Source organism: Buteo buteo, chromosome 5, assembly GCF_964188355.1.
Source record: "Buteo buteo chromosome 5, bButBut1.hap1.1, whole genome shotgun sequence".
NCBI classification, from domain to species: domain Eukaryota; kingdom Metazoa; phylum Chordata; class Aves; order Accipitriformes; family Accipitridae; genus Buteo; species Buteo buteo.
In genome coordinates, this window is record NC_134175.1 from 53210668 (window position 1) to 53230971 (window position 20304).

A 20304-nucleotide genomic window follows, 5' to 3' on the forward strand; every position below is an offset into this window, starting at 1 on the left:
TGTTGGTGAACTGAGTACTTTCTCGCAGCCTCTCCTCTTCTTCCTCCTCCTCCTCCTCCTCCTCCTCCATCTCTTTTGCCCATCCATCTCCATCTCTTGCCCTCCTCCTCCATCTCACCCTTGCCCACGCAGGTCTCTCCTGCAGCTGTGGGCAAAGCCAACGTGCCGGCTTCCCGTGGTGGCGTGGCAGGTGCCCAGCCCCGAGGATTTGACCAGTTCCACCAGTATAGTTTGGGAAGTATTTAGCAAATCTTTGAACTGGGAAAACTATTTTGCTGTGAAATACTTGCTAGATGTTATCAAAGGCTTTCTCAATACTTTCTTGGATTTATTTTATTTTTCATATTTAACCTAAAGCTGAATAAGTGATGGAAACTGGTGAACGCTGCTCTTGAGCTTGAACAGGTCTTTCGTGGTGATTGCGATCAAAACAGCTCAAAGCACTTCTTGTTAACTCCTTCGGCCTCAGCCTACATGAAGGTGCGGAGGCACTTCTGCAGCCCAATAGGTCTTTTTCTGGAAGAAAAGCAGTACACTGACATTTAGGATTAGAAGTGAAAAAGAGTGCCATACAAAATTCATGAGGAAATGTCAAAAATACTGACTTGCTTTGGAAATTTTCAGAAAGAAAAGTCACGATTTTCCCCAGATGTCAAAAAGGGCCCAGGCTTACAGGATTTTAAACTAGCCTGGTGAGACTTAATATCAGTGCAATTCTCATGTAAGGAAGAGGGTTTGTATATAAAATTAGAAACTCCTCATAGGCATATGGTTATTTGTACAGTACAGCTTTGGGTTGTGGCTTATTTATTCTCCTGGGGTGCTCATGGAAATAACAAGTACACTGCATGACATCACATTGCAATATATATAGTCACTAATTAACCTTCGCTGACTGCTGTAATAGTCTCACTCCTGTGCACGCTGCAGGAAATTATTTTCTGCTGTATTATCTTCTTGATGCTTTGTATATCAACCATAATGGAAGATGGGGCTATATGAAGAAAACAGCATTCAATAACTCTGAGCCTTATCTGCCTTTCCTGCCTTTGCATCAGGAAATGTTGGTCCTGTTTTATTTTGGGATTTTGATTTTTATTTTAATACGGGAGAGGTTTGATGACGCTGCAATGAAGGAACAGCTCTGAAGTGCACCTGGTGATATGAATGCACCTGTATAATCTATAGAGATCAGTCAAATGTATTACCAAGGGGAAAAAAACAACAGACAATTACTGAATGCATGAAGATGCTTTTTTAGAAGTTTGTCCGGAGGGAAGCCTAAGTTAGAGTAAGAGCTTGGTAGGTTGGGGAGGTAATGCTGAGATGCTCTGCTCCCTGCACAGGAAGGGGAGACCTTAGGTTGGGCAGCCCCATCTTCAAAGGCTGAAAACGCAAGGTAATGGGCAACTTATTTCACTGTTCTTTATGGCCAGGGACTGCTCAGACGGGAAGAACAAAACCCAGTCATGTCCCACTGGGTGTCTGGGGCTCAGTTGTGGCTCTTAGGAAAATTAAAGCAATTGCATTCCTGTTAATTAATGCTAAAAAACATACTTAAAAAATATTGCCATTTCAACTTTATATTTTAGCAGCATTCCCAACTGGTCAGGCTGAGCAGCCTGCACAGCCGATAACAGAGGCAAGCAGTGGTGTGCGGTGATATTTGGGACTCACATCTAGGTAGAACTTTTTGCACAGAAAGTACAAGTAAGAGCATTGTTTTGCCTCCTTGCTAACAGCTGAGACATGTAGCATCTGACTTAAACCAAAAAGTGAAATGTCCTGATCAAAGGGAGCACAGCAGATTTGTTTAAGCTTGTACTGAGCCTGTGGTGAAGCATGTACAACACGCCAGGGAGGGAGAGAAACCTGGAATGAATGTTCATTACCTCCCAAAATGTAAATAGATGTTGGGCTAGATGGATACGCTAATACATATTCCAGGAACTACCTGCAATACCATCAACAAATTACTGCATAAAGATGAGACAATCCTGGTTTTAAAGGTGTTCTCCTTGCTAAAGTTCTCGATTATTTTGAAACCCTCAGAGGCATTTCTGGACATATATACATATACAATTTTCATGCAAACCTGAAACTGCTCTCAGGAAATGAAGCCTAATGAATGACTGTGTATTTGCAAAGATATACTGCCTGGTTTTCCACTCATCTTCATGCAGCTGTGTTTATTTTCTGTGGGAGCTGCTGGGACTAAGAGCACTATTTAAAACTGCGTATTTTGGGTGGGCACCTGGCTGGGCGTTGGCTTCTCCAGGCAAAGCATCCCATTTCTCCCAGCTTTTGCACATATGCTCTTCTCGCATATCGCTTCTGAAAAGCTGTACAAATACTATTGCTCTCACGGCTTTGCTGTAATATAAGTGTAATTCTTGACTTTAAAAAAAAGTACAGATAATTGATGCTGGCACTCGGGTCCCTTTAGCAACCTGTGAGGCCACTCTCCTCCCAAGGGGCATGCAGTGCTGTGCCAAAGGGCATAATTTGCTTTCTAAAAATATATATATATATATATAAAAAAGGTAAATTTACATGTGGTGCAGCAAGGTGTCTGGTTTCCTGAAGAGACTTTTACAGCCCAGAAATTGTCAAGTCCAGCCTGATACTCATTTCCCCCAGCACTGACAAAATTGATGCATCTCTTCCCTAGGAAATTCTGTGTGCCTGATGTGTTTGCAAGAAATGTTTGTCAGCTAAAACCGAAGACTGTGCGGCAAATGCTATGTTTAGTTCAAGGGATCTTGAGTTAAGGACTGCGCATTAATTCTAAATACATGACAGAAGCTGTACCAGGCTGGGAGATGCTGGTGATGGAGCTGGGATCTACGAATGTTTCAAGTGCAAGACATGCACTCTTAGATGCAGGTGAAAGAGCTGTAGCTAGAATAGCTGGTTTAAACACAGCGTCAGAAGTTGTCTGTAGCAGAAAGGGACAGAAGAGTCCCTCAAAACAGAAGTCAGTGGTTTAGGGTTGTTAGGGTTGCTGGCATTAGGCAGTCCCCTTCTCCAGGTATTTGCTGTGGGTTTGCTGTAGGCAGCCCCTGTCCCAAAGCAGGAGGTCATTTGTCCCCCATCTCCCCTCTATTTGGGGGCCATCCCCTGGTTTCCAGCGGCTGAGGACCTCCGTCACCCCTGGTTCTAGCCATGAGATACCTCTGGGGTATGTCTGAATGCTGGGGCAGTCGGTGATCACCATAATTTTTAAATCCTAGTACACCAAGAGAAGATGGTAAATGAGATTTTCCATCTTTCACGGGAGGCTTGTGGTCTGTATGGGGTGTCTCGCGTTGAATTTTCTGTGTTAAGCGGCCGCAGGCCAGCTGGGGCTGCAGGTCAGGAGCAGAAGTCGCACCGTACGGGAGCAGGTTTGTTTGAAGCAGTTCTGGGGATGAATTGATTGCCTCTAAATGTTTAGTGTTGCAAAGATATTCAACAAATTAATACATATGTTAGACCAACAATGCTAAATAAGGAAAGTTTATTTCCAAACACAGCTCCGTGTTGTATTTCATCCTTCTATTGATATAGTTCATACCAAATGGCACATTATTTTCAGCTTGGAAATTGGCTGCCAGGTTTATGGTATATTTAAATAAGTCTCCCAGCCATCCCCTGAGAGCCTTTTCCCGGTATCGTGGATGCAGGCAGGGAAGCTGTGAAGGAAGACCCGGTGCTGCAGCAGGTCACTTGCCGCTGCCGTGCTCCCTCCTCTCGCTGCAGGCAGCGGTCAGGAGACATCCATGTAACTTGGAGCCCCAAAAAGAGCACCAACTATGTGGCCGTATTGTATAGCACCAGCGAACGGTACTTTTCAATATGAAGAGAAATAGTTTTTCCATCCCAGGAAGGCAGTCTCTAACGCAAAATACTTCTTCAGATATTTTTTAGGCCTGCCAAAGCCCTGAAGATTAAAGTGCTCTATTTTGGTGCTCAGCAGCATATGGCTGGGTGGGTGTTTGGAGAAGCATAGGGCTGCTGAAGAAATTGTGTATTCAAAGGCAAGGGTTGGGGTTTGGGTTTGTGTTTCTTGCCTTGTAATTAAAATGTTCTCATTTGAAGAGGATAATTTATTTTAACTGTCTTTTTTTTTTTCCTTTTCTAACTGACTGATTGGCAGACTTCTCTCAGGTTTCACTTTAGCCATATGTTCCTGAGGCATCCTCTGACCACAAACAATTTTCTTCTGATTTAACAAAACAGTCCGTCCGTCCCATGTCTCTTCCCCAGCATCCCCAATGGAAGGTTACATTGTGCTACAAATAAAAACACTGCATTTTTGGCTGCACTTTGGAGCCAAAACTCCATAAATTGCAGAACCCAGCTTTTTAATTCTGACTGAAGAACTGTAGTTGCAATTTGAAAGGAAATCCAGCAGAGAGGCAGCTACACTGGGCTTTTCAGTAAGCTGTCGAGGAAAGGAGGTGATTCAGGCAGCTTCAAGGTTAAGGGAAATCACTTCTGATACTAAACAAGGGAAGAAGGTTATTCTGATATTAATTCAGGATAATTGAGAACTTCTTGCTTTTAAGATTAAAGCTTGCTATTGATGGAGCAGGCATGAAATAACAAAAGAAGAGTGGTAATTTCATCCCTGTCCTCTGGCATGCCCGTGGTCATGGCTGTAGCTGCAGCAGCCGGTGCTTGCCGCGAGTCTTCCCCCACCGCCCCACGGCACATCAGCCCTGAGCCTGGTGACGACGGGACTTTGTCATGTGGGACCCGGCACGGTGCTGCTGCCACCACCGCCACGGGAGCTGGGGTCTGGGGGAGGTCCCGGAGAAGACTGCCTTTCCTTATGGCCAAAGAAAATGGTCATCACGGTGGGGAAGTTCCAGCATCGCATTATGTTGAAATGTGTGGTTTATGGTAAGTATTCATTTTTATTTTTAGAAATTATTTCTCCTATGACAGGAGTTATGCATAGACTAATGTTAAAAAAAAAAACACTTTTACTTTACAATAATTTGGGGAGTCCAGAGCTGGAAAGAGTTACTGGATTATTGAAGATAGAATCATATCATAGAGTATCATAGAATGGTTTGGGTTGGAAGGGACCTCAAAGATCCTCTAGTTCCAGCCCCCCTGCCATGGGCAGGGGCACCTTCCACCAGACCAGGGTGCTCAAAGCCCCATCCAACCTGGCCTTGAACACTGCCAGGGAGGGGGCATCCACACCTTCTCTGGGCAACTTGTTCCAGTGCCTCACCACCCTCACAGTGAAGATTTTTTTCCTACTATCTAATCTAAATCTACCCTCTTTCAGTTTAAAACCGTTACCTCTTGTTGTCTCACTACATGCCCTTGTAGAAAGTCCCTCTGCAGCTTTCCTGTAGGTCCCCTTTAGGTACTGGCAGGCTGCTGTAAGGTCTCCCCGGAGCCTTCTCTTCTCCAGGCTGAACAACCCCAACTCTCTCAGCCTGTCTTCATGGGAGAGGTGCTCCAGCCCTCTGATGATGTTTGTGTCCCTCCTCTGGACCCACTCCAGCAGGTCCATGTCTTTCCTGTGCTGAGGACCCCAGAGCTGAACGCCGTACTGCAGGTGGGGTCTCATCAGAGTGAGTAGAGGGACAAAATCCCCTCCCTCGACCTGCTGGTCACGCTGCTGGTGATGCAGCCCAGGATACGGTCGGCTTTCTGGGCTGCAAACACACATTGATGGGTCATGTTGAGATTCTCGTCAACCAACAGCCCCAAGTCCTCCTCTTCAGGGCTGCTCTTGCTCCATTCTTCGCCCAGCCTGTATTTGTGCTTGGGATTGTCCTGACCCATGTGCAGGACCTTGCACTTGGCCTTGTTGACCTTCATGAGGTTTGCACAGGCCCACCTCTCCAGCCTGTCAAGGTCCCTCTGGGTGGCATCCCTTCCCTCCAGCGTGTCGGCTGCACCACACAGCTTGGTGTTGTCAGCAAACTTGCTGAGGGTCCACTTGATCCCACTGTCTATGTCATTGATGAAGATATTAAACAGCACTGGTCCCAATACCGACCCCTGAGGAATGCAACTCATCACTGGTCTCCACTTGGACCTTGAGCCTTTGACTGCAACTCTGAGTGCGACCATCCAGCCAATTCCTTATCCACCGAGTGGTCCACCCGTCAAATCCATGTGTCTCCAATTTAGAGACAAGGATGTCGTGCAGGACAGTGTCAAATGCTTTGCACAAGTCCAGGTAGAGGATGTCCGTTGCTCTTCCCTTACCCACCAGCACTGTAACCCCATTGTAGAAGGCCACCAAATTTGTCAGGGATGATTTTCCCTTAGTGAAGCCATGTTGGCTGTCACCAATCACCTCCTTATTTTCCAAGATGTCCCCTTGCCAGTTGCAACATGTCCGCAGCCATGCAGAATGTCAGTTGTTTATGTGGTGTGTGGTGCCCGGGCTGGGGCTGAGGAGGTGGACAAGGGCATCCCGACCTTCCCCAGCACTGCCACCAGCCGCTGTGTCCCCAAAGCGGGAGGGCTTTAGTGTGCTTTGCTGCCAGCAGTGAACCTTCTGTCTGCTCCAAGGTTTTGAAAATATTATCAGCTATTAGCATGAGGAAAGTTATCATAGGACTGTGTTATCATTAAAAATTACAGAATACTTGAGGCTGGAGGGGAGCTCTGGACAGCATCTGCTGCACTTTGTCAGGGGATGGATGGGCTTCTCTATTTTCTGTCAGAGTACTACTTTGTAAGTATCGCCACCTCTGTGTATGTGCATCCTGTAAATACCCCCATCCAGTGAGAATGGGTGCGTTGCCTCTCCCCATTACCATCCTCCTTTCCTCCCTCTATCCCTTTCCTCCTGCCCCTTCCTCCCGCCCCTGCCCGATGCCGGCAGCGCTCCTGATGCATCCTAGTGGAGAGCGGCATGGAGCAGAGAATTAAATACTTCCATTTTGGCGGTGCGGCTGCTTATTCAATAACATCCCAGTAGGAGGGAAATGATGCAAAAATGGGAATGTGGCAGATGGCTCTGGAAAAAAAATCTGCTCAAAGAAAGGAGCTGAAGGGGCTGAAATCAGCCCTGACGCACTCCTGCACGTAGGTAGAAGGGAGCAGATCAGAGTCTTTCAGAATAATATGGGGGTTTGGGTCATAAGAAAATATCAGGCCAGATTTCAGATAGTATAAATTTCTGTCACTGCATTAAATGTACATTGGACAGTTTTGTTCAGATAACTGAGATTCTGGTCCTGTTTTTTCAAAAGAATGGAAAATATTGCTGCAGACATCTACGGGCTGAGCACAGGAGGGCAGCACTGAAGGCTGCAGTGCTTTTATTTTTTCCCCTTTTTTTGGGTAAGGGGGTAATAGAAGAGAGGGGAGGTTAGCTCACCTGACAATAGCCTGTTGCATTCCTTTACATGGGAACAGTATTAATATGTGCGGTGGTGCCTTGCTTTTACGTGCGGGTTTTATGACATTTTCGAAACCTGCTATAATACGTGCTAATGAAGGGTAGCTGTGGTCCTGGTAAGCATCAAGATGAGCTGTCTGCAAGATGTCAGAAAACTATGTGTGTATGAGTGATTAAAAATTGCCCTAAGAAGAGGACCGGCTGATAAGAAAAATACCTTGGCTGTCACCGCTATTTTTTAAGTGTCAAGATAGCTCCTGGGAGAACAGCACAGTCTGAATAAACCAGGAGGTATTTTTAGTGCCAGAGCATAAACAACGTGTCTAAATTGAGTAGCAGAGCAGAAGCCTGGGTTTGCTATTCAGTGTGATGAGAAATTAAAATGTTTAGCATAAGACTGATGTCTGACTCTTGCATAAATGCGTGCATTGCATTCCCTGGCTTGCTCTGCTCCCTTGGTTCCCTTTTGCATATGTGCTTAATTTGTTTAATCTCTGACCTCCTCTTGTTGGGGCAATTTCTAGATCTCAGGAATAAATGGTGATTAAGCATTAAGTGTTCTAGAAAGGCCTGCTGCAGGTTGAAATTTCAAGAGAAACAATGCTCTCACTTGAGTTGGCCACTGGACCCTGTCCTGTTGTATGTCAGACACCCTGAATTACCCGTCACCCGCAGTCTGTCCCAGCTCTGTGTGTGTTGAGTGGGTGCCTGGGGACACGTGTGGACCTCCATTCCACCGTCTTCTGCACTGGTACCACAAGCTTGTGGGCAACGGCAGGCTCTCCATGGTTTTTTCCCACTTTTTCTTTCTGCTATGAAAAAGGGATGCGGCTCTTGTGGAGCTGATCCATAGGGCCACTGCTTTGCTTTGTGTCTCATCCCAGGACCTATTTGTGTCGTGATGTAAGAAACCAGTGATAAGCTTAAAGAACAAAATGGGCAGTGTATCTGTTCACTTGTTACAGAAAGAACAAACTCAGATTATCCACAATTACCAAAATCCAAACTATTTTCTTCTTCTCACCAGTGCCGTCATCCCCCTCTCATTTCTCTCCTCTGGCTCTGTGGCATTCCCACTGCTGGCTTCGGAGCGGGCTGTGGCCGTGAAGGCGACGGGCAACGTCCTTGCCTAGTGCTGGCAGGGGCAGGGTGAGCAGGTTGTGTTCCATGCCTTTCCCTAATCCCGCGTCTGCTGAACCACTCCTCGGTCACTGCCTGCATCCCGCAACATCCCCCAGCAGCCTCAGGCAGGGCTTGGAATTCACACACTTGTATTTTCATGAATTCACAGAGCACCTTTTTACAGTTATTACCTTTAAGACTCTTTTTGTCTCTTGCATTTCAGGAAATGCCATATTTTTTTTCTCTTTAACAAAAAGGTTTTTTTATCGAAACATTACTTTAAAAGTAATCAGAAGCATTAAATGCATAGATAGCAAGGTGGCTGCCCATCTCCCTTCTACTAAAGAAAATCAGGCTCCAAAGATACCAGTACATTAAAGCAGACATTGACAGCAGACAGCAGCAGAGGCTGGCAACCATAAACTGACACAAAGTTTTATTGCACTTCAAACTATCATCAGTTTAATAAAAAAAATACCCCCTGAAATTATGATGGGAAAATGTTAATGCTAAAAATAGGTGTTCTTTCCAAATAGATGGGAAGTGTTAGAGTTTAGACACCACGCTTTCTGTCTGCTTAGAAACCCTTCCATCAGGCTGTACATTTCTCAGCCGTGCACAGTACAGCTTGTCATTTTAACTTACATTAAAAAAATAATCTGGCAATGAACGTTGAGAGGAAAAGCTTGAGAGCATCCTTCACTTCAAGTTTTGGTTCTGACCTCCAATTTCGGGCACCCATTTTCTGGCTTATCGCAGAACTCAGACAGCTAATGGCATTTCAGATAGAGGGTGGTGCAGGGGCCAGATGTTAACATCAGGATATCACGCTGTTACTTAGCTAAATGTGACAAAACCAGCTTCTCTTCCTGTATTTTCTCCACAGTCCTGGAAGAGGAAAGATTGCTGTGGAAATCATGCAACTCCTTTTTTCTACAGCAGTGTATCTTCCCTTATTCCTGCAAGAGTGCAGGATAAGTGTGGTATATTTTTATATCAATTCTCACATCAAGCTTTACTCTTGCCTTCATGAGCCTTAGATTGCAGTTGTGAATGAGCTTAATTCTTAGTAATTGATTTAACATTGCTGGCTGATTAATTTTTAACACATATTTTTGAGGCTTTACAGATAAAGTGTAGGTTTAAGGGAGGTAAACACCCCCAAAATGCACAGAGAAACATGTGAAGGGAAGAGTCACCTGGCTGTACAGGTAGCATCTTGGACCCAGCTCAGGTCCAGGCATTTTAACATGCAGGGCCCTAGATCTTAATAAGAAAAAAGGAAAAAATCTGACAAAATGTCAGCATATTTGTGCATTTTTACCAGTAACTTCTGCTGGAAGATTTCTCTTCGCTCCAGTCCTGGAGGGTGGGATGCCAAGATGCCCTTTTTGATGCCTTCGGGATGATGCGCTATTGAGTCATCGTAATGCCAAAATAATGAACTCTCTCCCCGACTGGTTAAGGTTAACATTTCCATGTTAACAAGGACACCTCCTGGCTTCCCTGTGCCCAGCCCTTGGCCAGCAAATTGCAGCCCAGAAACACAAAAAGATTTAAGGTGAAATTTCTGGCATTACCTTGGAAGGAGAAAAGAGCCATATAACCTTTGTATGCCTAAATTGCTTCTAAAGACTTTGGGGGGGGCTGTTAAAAGCTTATTAGTGATCTATGATTTGTCAACTATCAGCCAACTTCTGTAATAAAATATAAGAGGGTCCTATAAATAACAGCACGCCTGTGATTTTTTATCAAGGCAATATATTACGAGTTCTAGAAATTGCCTGAATGCAGCCAGCTCCATCTGGGTACTTTAGAAATTTAGAAATAATTTGAGGGTTATTATAGGATAGAATTAGTCAAAGCACTTATTTACAGATTTTTTTTGTCCTCCATCTGCCCCCTTATTAATTCGGGGAGGCAGCTCTCAGCTGTGCTGACAGTGAGTCACAGCGGTAGGATGCTTTGTATTTTCACCATTCTCTGGTCGCTTCAGGAGGGACCGTGTACCTGGGTACTTTAGGACACATCTAATTGTCTAAAGCCAGCATTAATCACAGTAATGACTGTAACTGAGCTCAGGCTTACAGAGCCCAGCATGGGGATGAAGGACAGGTTGTCCACATCCACCTGTGTCCAGTAACTTCAGCGGGGTATGCAGTGCCCATGGCAACCCAAAGCCAGCGATGGGGACGTCGTAGCCAACATACGTGGGACAGGACTTTGGGTGATGTGACGTGATGCTGGATTTTGGGTGGGTTTGGTGGCAGCAGCTGTTGTCCTTTGGGATACCTTCACCTTCCTGGGGAACTGGCCTTGTACTGTAGCAAAGCTAGAAGCTATCAGGATCGTTAACTGAATTATTAGGATTTCAGATGCCGGGGAATTCTGACCCCAGCATCATCCCAGTGGCACCATACCTCCTCTGTGTTATGTTCTTACTGAGCGAGCATGGTGGGAACTCCGGTCCCGGTCCGCCGTGTCGAAGTGTTCGCACAACCCTGTTTCTTGTTGGTGTTTCCTGGAAATGGGGTACCGAGTCTAAACCTGCCCTAGCCAGAGACAGAGAAAAAAATAAAAGCTTAAATAGTCTGCTGCTTGGCTGAGGCTGGGATAATTGCATCCACTTTTTCAGCTCAGCTAGGGCTCTAAAACCAAGAGTTCTACCTCATTAGAAATAACAACTTGTAATTAATAACTCATGATGTGACAGATAGATGCATTTTTCTCCAGTGATAGCACTTGCTTCAGATAGAGCGAATGCTGAAAGGAGAAGGCATGATTATGAAAAAAAAAAAAAAAGATACTTTCATATCAAACTTGAGGAGAGAAATATATCAGTTTAACCCATGCTCATTCTCCAGAGCTGCTCTGCTGTATATTATTCAAGGGAGTTAACGGAAAATTTTCCTAGATAGGCATGGCTGGGATTTTCCTGTGTTACGAACTGTGGCATTATGTACCGGCCTCTACAGAGGGATGCCAGACCACTGCGGGTGGGTATAAATGACTGAATTTAATCAGTAGCAATGTTTCTAATAATGTCTAATACTAAAGCTCTCTCTAACACCACTTCAGCCTCTGCCTGTGAGGAGATGAGTCCCAAAACTTTCCCCTTGCCTTCCTTTAAGCTCATTATTCATAATACTTTGAAAACAGAGTCAGCTCCTGGTTTCTGCAGAAGGAATGTAACTCCTGGAAACAGCGAGAGGTAATCTGGGTAGAGGTGGTCCCAAATACGCAGGGGTGAGGTTTGTGAAGGTACGGGGTATTCAGACAAGGCAGCATTGCTTGCCCCCTTAGGAGCAGTGCTTCTGGATGAAAATTTCTTCCCTTGGACCTGGTGAACAATGGTTTTGCAGCCTCTGTTTTCGAAATAATAGAGAGGGGGTTTATTGGACATTTGATTGGGGTTTTATGCTGGAGTATGTGCGTAAGGGTACCTCTTTTTCAGGTGCGTTGTTGCGATTTGTATGCAGGCAGAGCTTTGCTAATGTGCATTGCAATCACCGGCCGTTAACAGCTCTGGAGAGCACTTCGTGATGGAAGCGTGTGTTAGGACTGATGAACAAAATGCATTGAAACCTTTTACTTTGACAAATGGATGGCTTTTTAATTATATGCACTGCATACAGCGTGTTTGCTTCCAAACGAGAGTTTAAAATTTATACTGCAAATGAATATTAATAATATAGACAACTTGGTAAAATTTTAACAGGCCCATTAACATGATGAAGGCATCGAAGGATCTGCTGGCAGCGTACCCTGCTGATGAATAACTTCTTAGGGGAAAAAAAAAAGCACAAAACCCAAAAAGCCCTTCATACCAACAGGAGAGGAAAACTTATTAGCCTGACGTTAATGGCCTGATCTGTTAGAGCCCATTGGGCGCGAGCCCATGCCCACCGCAGCGTGCGGTCCCCTGGTAGGTGTTCAGCAGCAGCCGGACCCTGTGCCTTGGCATGGCCCAGCATGGCTCCCAGCCTCCTGCTGCTTTATGCATCTTATTTTTTAAAGGTCCAGAAAGAAACTACATCTGCATTAAAATAAAAGACCTATATTTATCTGAGCATAAATTAATGGAAAATAATCCTGAGGTAGTTATCAAGAAGGGCTATCAGTGGCGGGTTGCACCCAGCTGCTCCAGCTTTTTCTATGGGAAAACGTGGGAATACCTGCTGATTTTCTGTTTGGTGCTTTGCTGTCCAGGCAGCCTGTTGAAGATGCAGATCGTGGTGCAAGTAAGGGGAGAGCACTGTTGTCAGCTTTAACTCTCCCAAGGAGGGAGCCTGGGCCATGTGTTAGGACACTTGCGAAGAGCCGATGCTTGTTCTGCGCAAGGACGTGGGTAATGGCTCCGGTCATCAAGTGCCTTATGCAACTCTGTTATTGCTGGAATAATACAAAAGAGATGGTTTCAGCCGGGGTGGTTGTGAGCTGGCTGCTCGAAGCATGTAATAGCAGAAAGGCATTGCAGAGCTTATAGCTGCGAGTCTGAGGCTTTGCTGGGAAACGCGGCAGAGCTGGAAGAAAACCTAAGAATTGATTTCTTGTCCAAGGGCTCATCAGAGCACGTTAGCACCTCTTAGCATCATCTGCTTAGCATGACAGGTATTCCCTATTATGACGAGTGTATTAGTTGCTGCTGTTCATCCTGAGAGACTATTAAACAATTTGCACCCTCGGGTTTGTTAGTGAATAAGACAGATTGATTTTAAAGAAAAATTATACACCTGCAAATATTTATCTCTCCAGTGAGCTTACAAAGGGTTGCATCTATGGAACAACTTGTGACGCTGATTTTCCTGAGATTCAGCTGATACATTTTTTGATAGGAAGCAAGTATAAAATTCCTCCTTTGAAAGCCTACGGGCAGCAGCAGGTTTGGGAGCTGGCAGGTTGATAGATCAGGAGGTAGAAATAGCCCTGCAGCCCAGTGGCTGGCAGGGATGGGAGAGCCTAACCCGGCAGGTCCCATGCCCTGGCATTGCCGCGGGTGTGCAGCATCAGCTGTGGGAACTCATGCGAATGCAGATGGGGATGCGGATGCAGGTGGGGATGTGGATGCAGGTGCCGGCCGGTCCTGTGCACTGGTCCCCTTCCCCGTGCCCTGGCAGCGTTGCTGACCCACGTATTCCCCCCACGCCCCTTATTACACTCCCCACAGCATTTTGATAGCACACAATAAAGCTTAATTATTTTTTTTTTTGTAGTGTTGCCAATGCAAAGAAAAAGCCGTGCAAGGGATTTCCACCCAACAGTCAGCTCTTTGCAGAGCAGCATTGCTGTGGCCGTGGTGGCCACCGTGGCGGTGTTCCCACGGGAGCCCTTTGGTGATGCCGGAGGTGCAGCTCACCCCCCTCAGCAAAGCCTGTGGCGCAGTGAGGTCGACAATTATCAACTTTTCTATACAGAGTGATTTGCATTTTAAGCAATTTGTTATCTAAAGCGTAGGTCACCGGAGTTAACCGGCCATCTGCTTCACAGGCACCGTAGACCCAATTCCAAACACGGCTCTCACCATTTGCATGCGTTATTAGATGTGTTCGTTTGCTAATGAGGTCTCCCTCGGAAGTCAGGTCTGAAGAAGCAGAGGGGGAAAGGTCTGGGCTTTCGCGGCGAAGGTACGGCTAATGAATGGCTGGAGACTAAAGGACACAGATGGAAGAAGTACTCGTTCTAATTACCATTTTTCTAAAAATTGCATGTTTTTTTCTAAACCCATTAGGTATGTGATTGCTTCCACTTAACTTTGTAAACAGAACTGAAACACATGGTGACTGAGTGGAAATACACCATAAAGTATAAACCAGTGTCCTGTCTGAGGCTGTGGGAAGGGGGTAGGATTGCTTGGTCTCCGGGTGTGCTCCTGCAGGTGTCTGAGCTCAGGTGAGGTGCCATCACAGGCAGTGGGAGCAGCGGTATGTGCAAAAAACCCTGTGGGTTCATAATTTTCTCCTAAGAGATAAAACAGAAAACTGAGATTTATGTCTCGTGATATATTCAGACGTATTAGCAGTAGAAATCACTATGCGAAACTAAAACTTCGATTCCATTAGCAGTAACAGAAAGAGTAATAAAATTTTATTTTTCTGGCTGTATGTTACCAGGCGCATATCCATCCCCCGCTCCCCCTCGCTACAGCCCCACTGTTTTTCTTGTGCCTTCCAAAGTTTCCTTTAATTTTCTCCTGACTTAAAGGCGTTCTTGCCAGCTAAGCAGAGGATGTGTTTGCAGAGGTAGATTTAGCTTCCTGAAAACCAAATGTCATATTTCCAGTTTGCTATACTAGGATAAAATGGCAGGGTAATTCTATTTACAGATTGCTACAGATACCATTTTAAAAAAAATTATAAAAGCAGCAGCAGGATTTTTTTTCTAGAAGCCTGCAGCAATCCACGGTCATTGTTTCCCTCTGATTTCCAAGGTCAGATGGGTCACCAGGACGGCCAAGTCTGGGTGCTCGGGAGGAGGACTTTTACTTCACGGTGGGAGGCGGTGGAGAAAGAGGAAGGGCAGTGTTGTGCCTCTTAGTCATATTTCTTCTCCCCTGCTAATTTTTTGAAGCTTGGATCTCAGCCTGGCAGCAATGGATCTGTGAGCAGATTGCTGGTGAAGCCCTTGAAGAGGAGTAAATGTATTTCATAGGACATACCTACTGCTCGCTGGTGGGTTGGAATCCACTAATATGGGCTTGGTTTGTGCATAAGATGCATAAAGCATAGGGTCTGGGTTTGTATGCATTTGTCAGTATGATGAAAATACGGAATAACTTAGTAATACTTTAGCATCCTGACAAGTCCAACTTTACATTGCAGTTAGCAGCTCTTGCTAATTTACTGCCAGGGGTATCGGTTAGCCCTGTGTTTCCCTATGTCACCAGCACCTTCAAAAGTGACCATAATAATAGATGTGAATTATTCAGTTACATTCCTTCCTCTATTGTTGGCTCCTTTCACCTTGAGGATAACAATTTAATAGCTACTGTATGTAAATGGCAGGCATTCTTTTCTTTTATACATTTTCTTTTATACATTTAAAAACATAAAATGTGTTTCATTGAAATGTGCAAAAAACCCCAAGCTTTATGTGCATCCCCAATTGTCCATAACTCGTGGAAGTTTTTCTCCCTTGCTCGTTGCAGGGATGACGTGCCAAGCCAGGACATCCTATACCGAGGACGAGGTGCTCTGGGGTCATCGGTTCTTCCCTGTTATCTCCTTGGAAGAGGGGTTCTTTAAAGTCGATTACTCCCAGTTCCACGCGACGTTTGAGGTCCCCACCCCACCGTACAGCGTGAAGGAGCAGGAGGAAATGCTGCTCATGTCCTCTCCCTTGATAGCGCCCGCAGTGAGCAACAGCAAGGAAAGGAATAACTCAGTGGAGTGCCTGGATGGTCTTGACGAAGTTGGCACAAAACTACCTTCAAAACTGCAGAAAATAACTGGGAGGGAAGACTTCCCCAAAAAACTCCTCAGGATGAGTTCCACCACCTCAGAGAAGGCCTACAGCATGGGGGATTTACCCATGAAACTCCAGCGGATCAGCTCGGTCCCCGGGAACTCGGAGGAGAAACTGGTGTCTAAAACCACAAAGATGATGTCGGATCCCATCAGCCAGTCGGTGGCCGACCTGCCGCCCAAGCTGCAGAAGCTGTCAGGCGGTGGCAGGATGGAAGGGAACCTTCCACCCAAACTGCGAAAGATGAATTCGGACCGCTTTACATAACCCGACGGGACTTCTAGCTACCGTTTAGAGCTTGAACTGCTACTGGCAAGGGCAGTGTGGGCAGGAGAGCAGGCCCTCCACCAGCCGTATGTGTGCTAAACTCTGTGGTCCCCGGCGCACCGGGAGGCAGGAGCATCCCCTCGGTAGCGGTGGCTGCGCTGTAAGTACGAACAACGGGACGATCGGCGAGCTGATGTTCATTGGCATGTAGTATCACAACACGCATGCAATAATAGTGTGCAATTTTTGCATATAGTTTTATGGCATGACTCCTACTATATTTATACTGTATATTCTGAAAAATAGGGAAAGGGGCGTTCCTTTCCCCTGTATTTCTTAAGAGTAAGTAGTAGGTAAAACATGCGAGTGGGTAACTTTCAGGGTAAGTTATAATTTGATTTGAAAATGGGTTTGGGGTTCTTTTTTCTGATGTGGATCGTGATGTTTTGTTCAACAAAGTAGTTCTGGTGCATGTCTGTTTTTCTTAAAAGAAGGTGTATTAGTTAATTCCTAACAGCAAATCTGCTAGCCTTAAATTAACTGCTGGTTTCTATTTTGCTTTAACATTTTCTTGGGGTTTCTTTTCCTGCCTCTAGGCTACCAGAAAAAAACTAAAATGTATTTCATAAGGCATTGTTTAGAGAAGAAACTTGTATGAATAAGCCTAGGCAAAACAATAAATGAATGAATAAAGTTCACACTTTAGATACGGTTAGTAAAATTTTTTAAAAATCTTGGTGATTTATAATATATGTGCAAGAAAACCATTTTAAATAAGCAGGACGTGCTTGATTTCTCATGTTGCTAGAGTAGCTAAACATGAAAATAGCTGAATGTCTCCATGAAGCCAAGCAGGCATTTATTCTGGATGAACTGCACTCCAAAGGCAGAATCGCAATTCCCCCTAACTCCGCAGCACCCGGATTTCGCTCCCTCTTGCTTTGATGGCCCAGTTGGGCCAGTTGCGATGCAGGTGATGGTTGCGGGAGCCGCGGTCTCACAACCGGAGCTGTGTGGAGTCGTGGCAAGTCCCGAGCCTGGGCAGGCACATGGCTCCCTGGCCGCTGGCTGCTGGCGTCGCTCCTTACTGCTTTCTCTATGGTGAAAATAATGTTTAAACACGTTCTTTAACTGAAGTTGACCCTGTGGGTTTCAAAATGAGTAATACTTTGTATAAATGTTTGGTTTGATATCCTTCTGTGCTTGTCTTTGGGTTTCATTTTCCATCTTGTTTTGCTCCGGCGGGGTCGAGCCGGGAGGGCTGGGTGTTGGGGGGTTACCCCCCCTCCTGTCATCGTGGCTTGCGGTGCTGGAGCACCCCGAGCCACCCCGGACCCTCCCCAAAATGCCGAAGGTCGGCTGTCGCATGCCCAGGGGCACCCGTGGTCTGTGGTCTGTGGTCTGTGTTTGGGGGCCAGGTCACGATGGCTTCTCAGGGGCTCCTTCTTGGAGGAGGGGGTCTGGATGAGACAGAGTGATGTGGGGGACGAGCCAGGTACGAAAGCCACCGCCAAGAGCGGCCAGGAGAAGGGCTCTGCATGACATTGTCTGTACGTAAAACCCTCGAGACTACAGCCAGGTGGTCCCAGACGCGGACATGCGTGTGATGTAGCTGCGGTCATGGACGGGCACTGCTGACTCGCGGGCTCGGGACTGTCCTGCACGAATGCTTACGCTTGCTACAGTAAGTCATAACAACAGGTCTGATGATCTTTGAGGAAAAAACATTGTTTTTTTTATAAATGTTGGCATGGAGTAAGGACTCAGAAACTCAGCACTGCTGGAGGGTTGGCTCAGACACCGCTGTGGCTCAGTGCTTTCCCTGGAAGTTGCAGCGTAGGACCCGTCAGTTGTACACCTAAGGACTTTATACTAACTTCCAAAGTTTCTCTTCATGGTTTATCGTGGGTTTTGAGTGGCACTGCATGCTTTTTACACCTTTGGCTATACTTCAATTCTCTGCACGTTATTGTTGAAGGGAAGGGCGTGCATTGCTCCCTGTGTGCTGGTCCTGTGCTCTACGTGCGCAGTGAGCAGATTGCTGATGTGGCAAGGTAAAAACTGGACTCCTGTTCCCCTGTTTGCTAACACTTCCTCAGGTTGTCTTGTAAAATACCGCTGACTTTTGTACCACACGTAACTCTTCTACCAGTCCTTGACTGACAGCAAAAATAGCCATGTACAATTGCCAGGTGTCAACAGTAAAAACCGCACCAAGTCCAAACCAGAGAGCCGAGAACGTTAATTGGCATGGTAAACACTCAGCTAGTGCCACAGCCGAGTGATGAGTCCTGCCAGCAGGCTTGAGCAGATTGGTCTGGTTTTGAAAGAAGGGTCTCCAGCAGCTTGACCTCTCCTCAAAAACTCCTTTTTGGGGTGGATGGGGGACCACTGCCTCCTTCCCGGGGTGCGGCTGGAGCATGACCCAGCCAACCCACTGCCCTGCTGTGACACTGCAGTTGGACTAGATGATCTTTGTAGGTCCCTTCCAGCTGAAAATATTCTATTCTATTCTATTCTATTCTATTCTATTCTATTCTATTCTATTCTATTCTATTCTATTCTATTCTATTCTATTCTATTCTATTCTATTCTATTCTATTCTATTCTATTCTATTCTATTCTATTCCCCTGTGCTACCCCCAGTTTTGTGGCTCTGGTACGGAAGCACTGGTGCAAGGTGGGGTCCCCTGGGGGTTGCCCATCTTTGCTGAGTTCTCCTGCCATCAGCTTGGGGGACGGCTCATGGTCCGGTTGACTTTTCTTTATGGAAAAGTAAATGTGACGTGTCCCCAGACTAAGAGCAATGGTGTTTCACCAGCCGTGCCCTGGGGCCACCAGCATCCTCCCTCCCGAAAACTGTGGGGAAGGTGCCTGGCTTCCCGTGCCTTGGCAAGGTGGCTGCTCAGTGACTGCAAAGTCCTGCCTTCAGGAGAGCCAAGTGGTGTTTTTCTTTGGGAAACTGTGTACAAGATTGAATTAAGTAGGAGCAGCGTGGATGTTTTCTACAAATTGAACTTAAAATAGGTGACAGGGAGAAGTGCTGTAGCTGTAAAATATATTGGCAGTCTGAGTGGCTGCAGCTTACTCAGTGCCTGTGTAAAAATATCTGAAAGTATGTGAAACACTGGAGAAGTAGCCTCACTTTTATTAAATTAATGCCATAAAAAATATTAAGTTATGATTAACTGAAAAGTTTGATTTTTTAAATCAAAATATGTACCTGTCCTTGCTGGATGCAAGATTTCTGAGGCTTGTGGCTTGTCTTGCAATGCATTATGTATGTTAAGGTGACAATGTATGAGTCTTTCATTAATAAGAGTGAAAGTACAAACATGGATGATAACTTTCTTTAGTTATTTATTTTAGGAAGTTACTTCTGATTAATATTTCATTTTTATTGCTGTGGCCACTTTTTTTTTTTCCTAATTAACATTTAGCCCAGCCCTAATGCTTATGCTAAGAAAAAGTAACTGATTGCACAGCCGGTCTGTGTTCTCTACTGCTGAATTTATGCTTGAATTATATTGTAAATTGTACATATTCAAATTAGAATAAACTAAATGCATTTTCTGGCATGCAGTCTATAACTGTATAAATGTACAAGTTTATTTGAATTATACAAAATAACAAACTCTTGTATTCATTAATACTGCAAGCTCAGTTTTATCTAAAGCTATATTAAACTTTCAAAAAATCGTTCGGTTTAAATGTGTTTGTCTTTTATCCCATCCACTTTTTATTACTTTAATAAATGACTATGGATTCAAGCTGTTTAAGGGCTCCTGATTTCACATTTAATGTGTGCAAAAGGCCAATCTCTTGATTGCTGTTAAGAGCAGCAAAACTAAAACCTGAGTTTAGTTGAGCTGCATTTTCAGGGTCTTTGGAGACGGTCTGGCTGAGCCCGGGCACAGAAAATCCAAGTCAGGAGTCCGCAGGCTCCTTCCTGAGGGACAGCGAAGAGCAGAGCCCAAGGTACGTGCTGAAAACCCGTAGACTCTGTAATTCAGGCACCCCTGATATGCCAATGTCCTGGTGAATTTCTGAACTTTACATTAATTTATGAAATGCCATTTCCTCTGTAGCAC

General features: G+C 45.4%; 1 protein-coding gene across 1 annotated transcript in view; it reads left to right on the forward strand.

Annotated features, from left to right (window-relative positions):
* KCNJ3 (potassium inwardly rectifying channel subfamily J member 3) overlaps window positions 1-19983 on the forward strand; it is a 58862-nt gene extending 38879 nt beyond the window's left edge. The window contains exon 3 of the mRNA XM_075029093.1: window positions 15630-19983. Coding sequence (XP_074885194.1) covers window positions 15630-16213 — 584 coding nt within the window. The 3' untranslated portion in view covers window positions 16214-19983. The remainder of the gene's footprint in view (window positions 1-15629) is intronic.
* The last annotated feature ends 321 nt before the right edge of the window (window positions 19984-20304 follow it).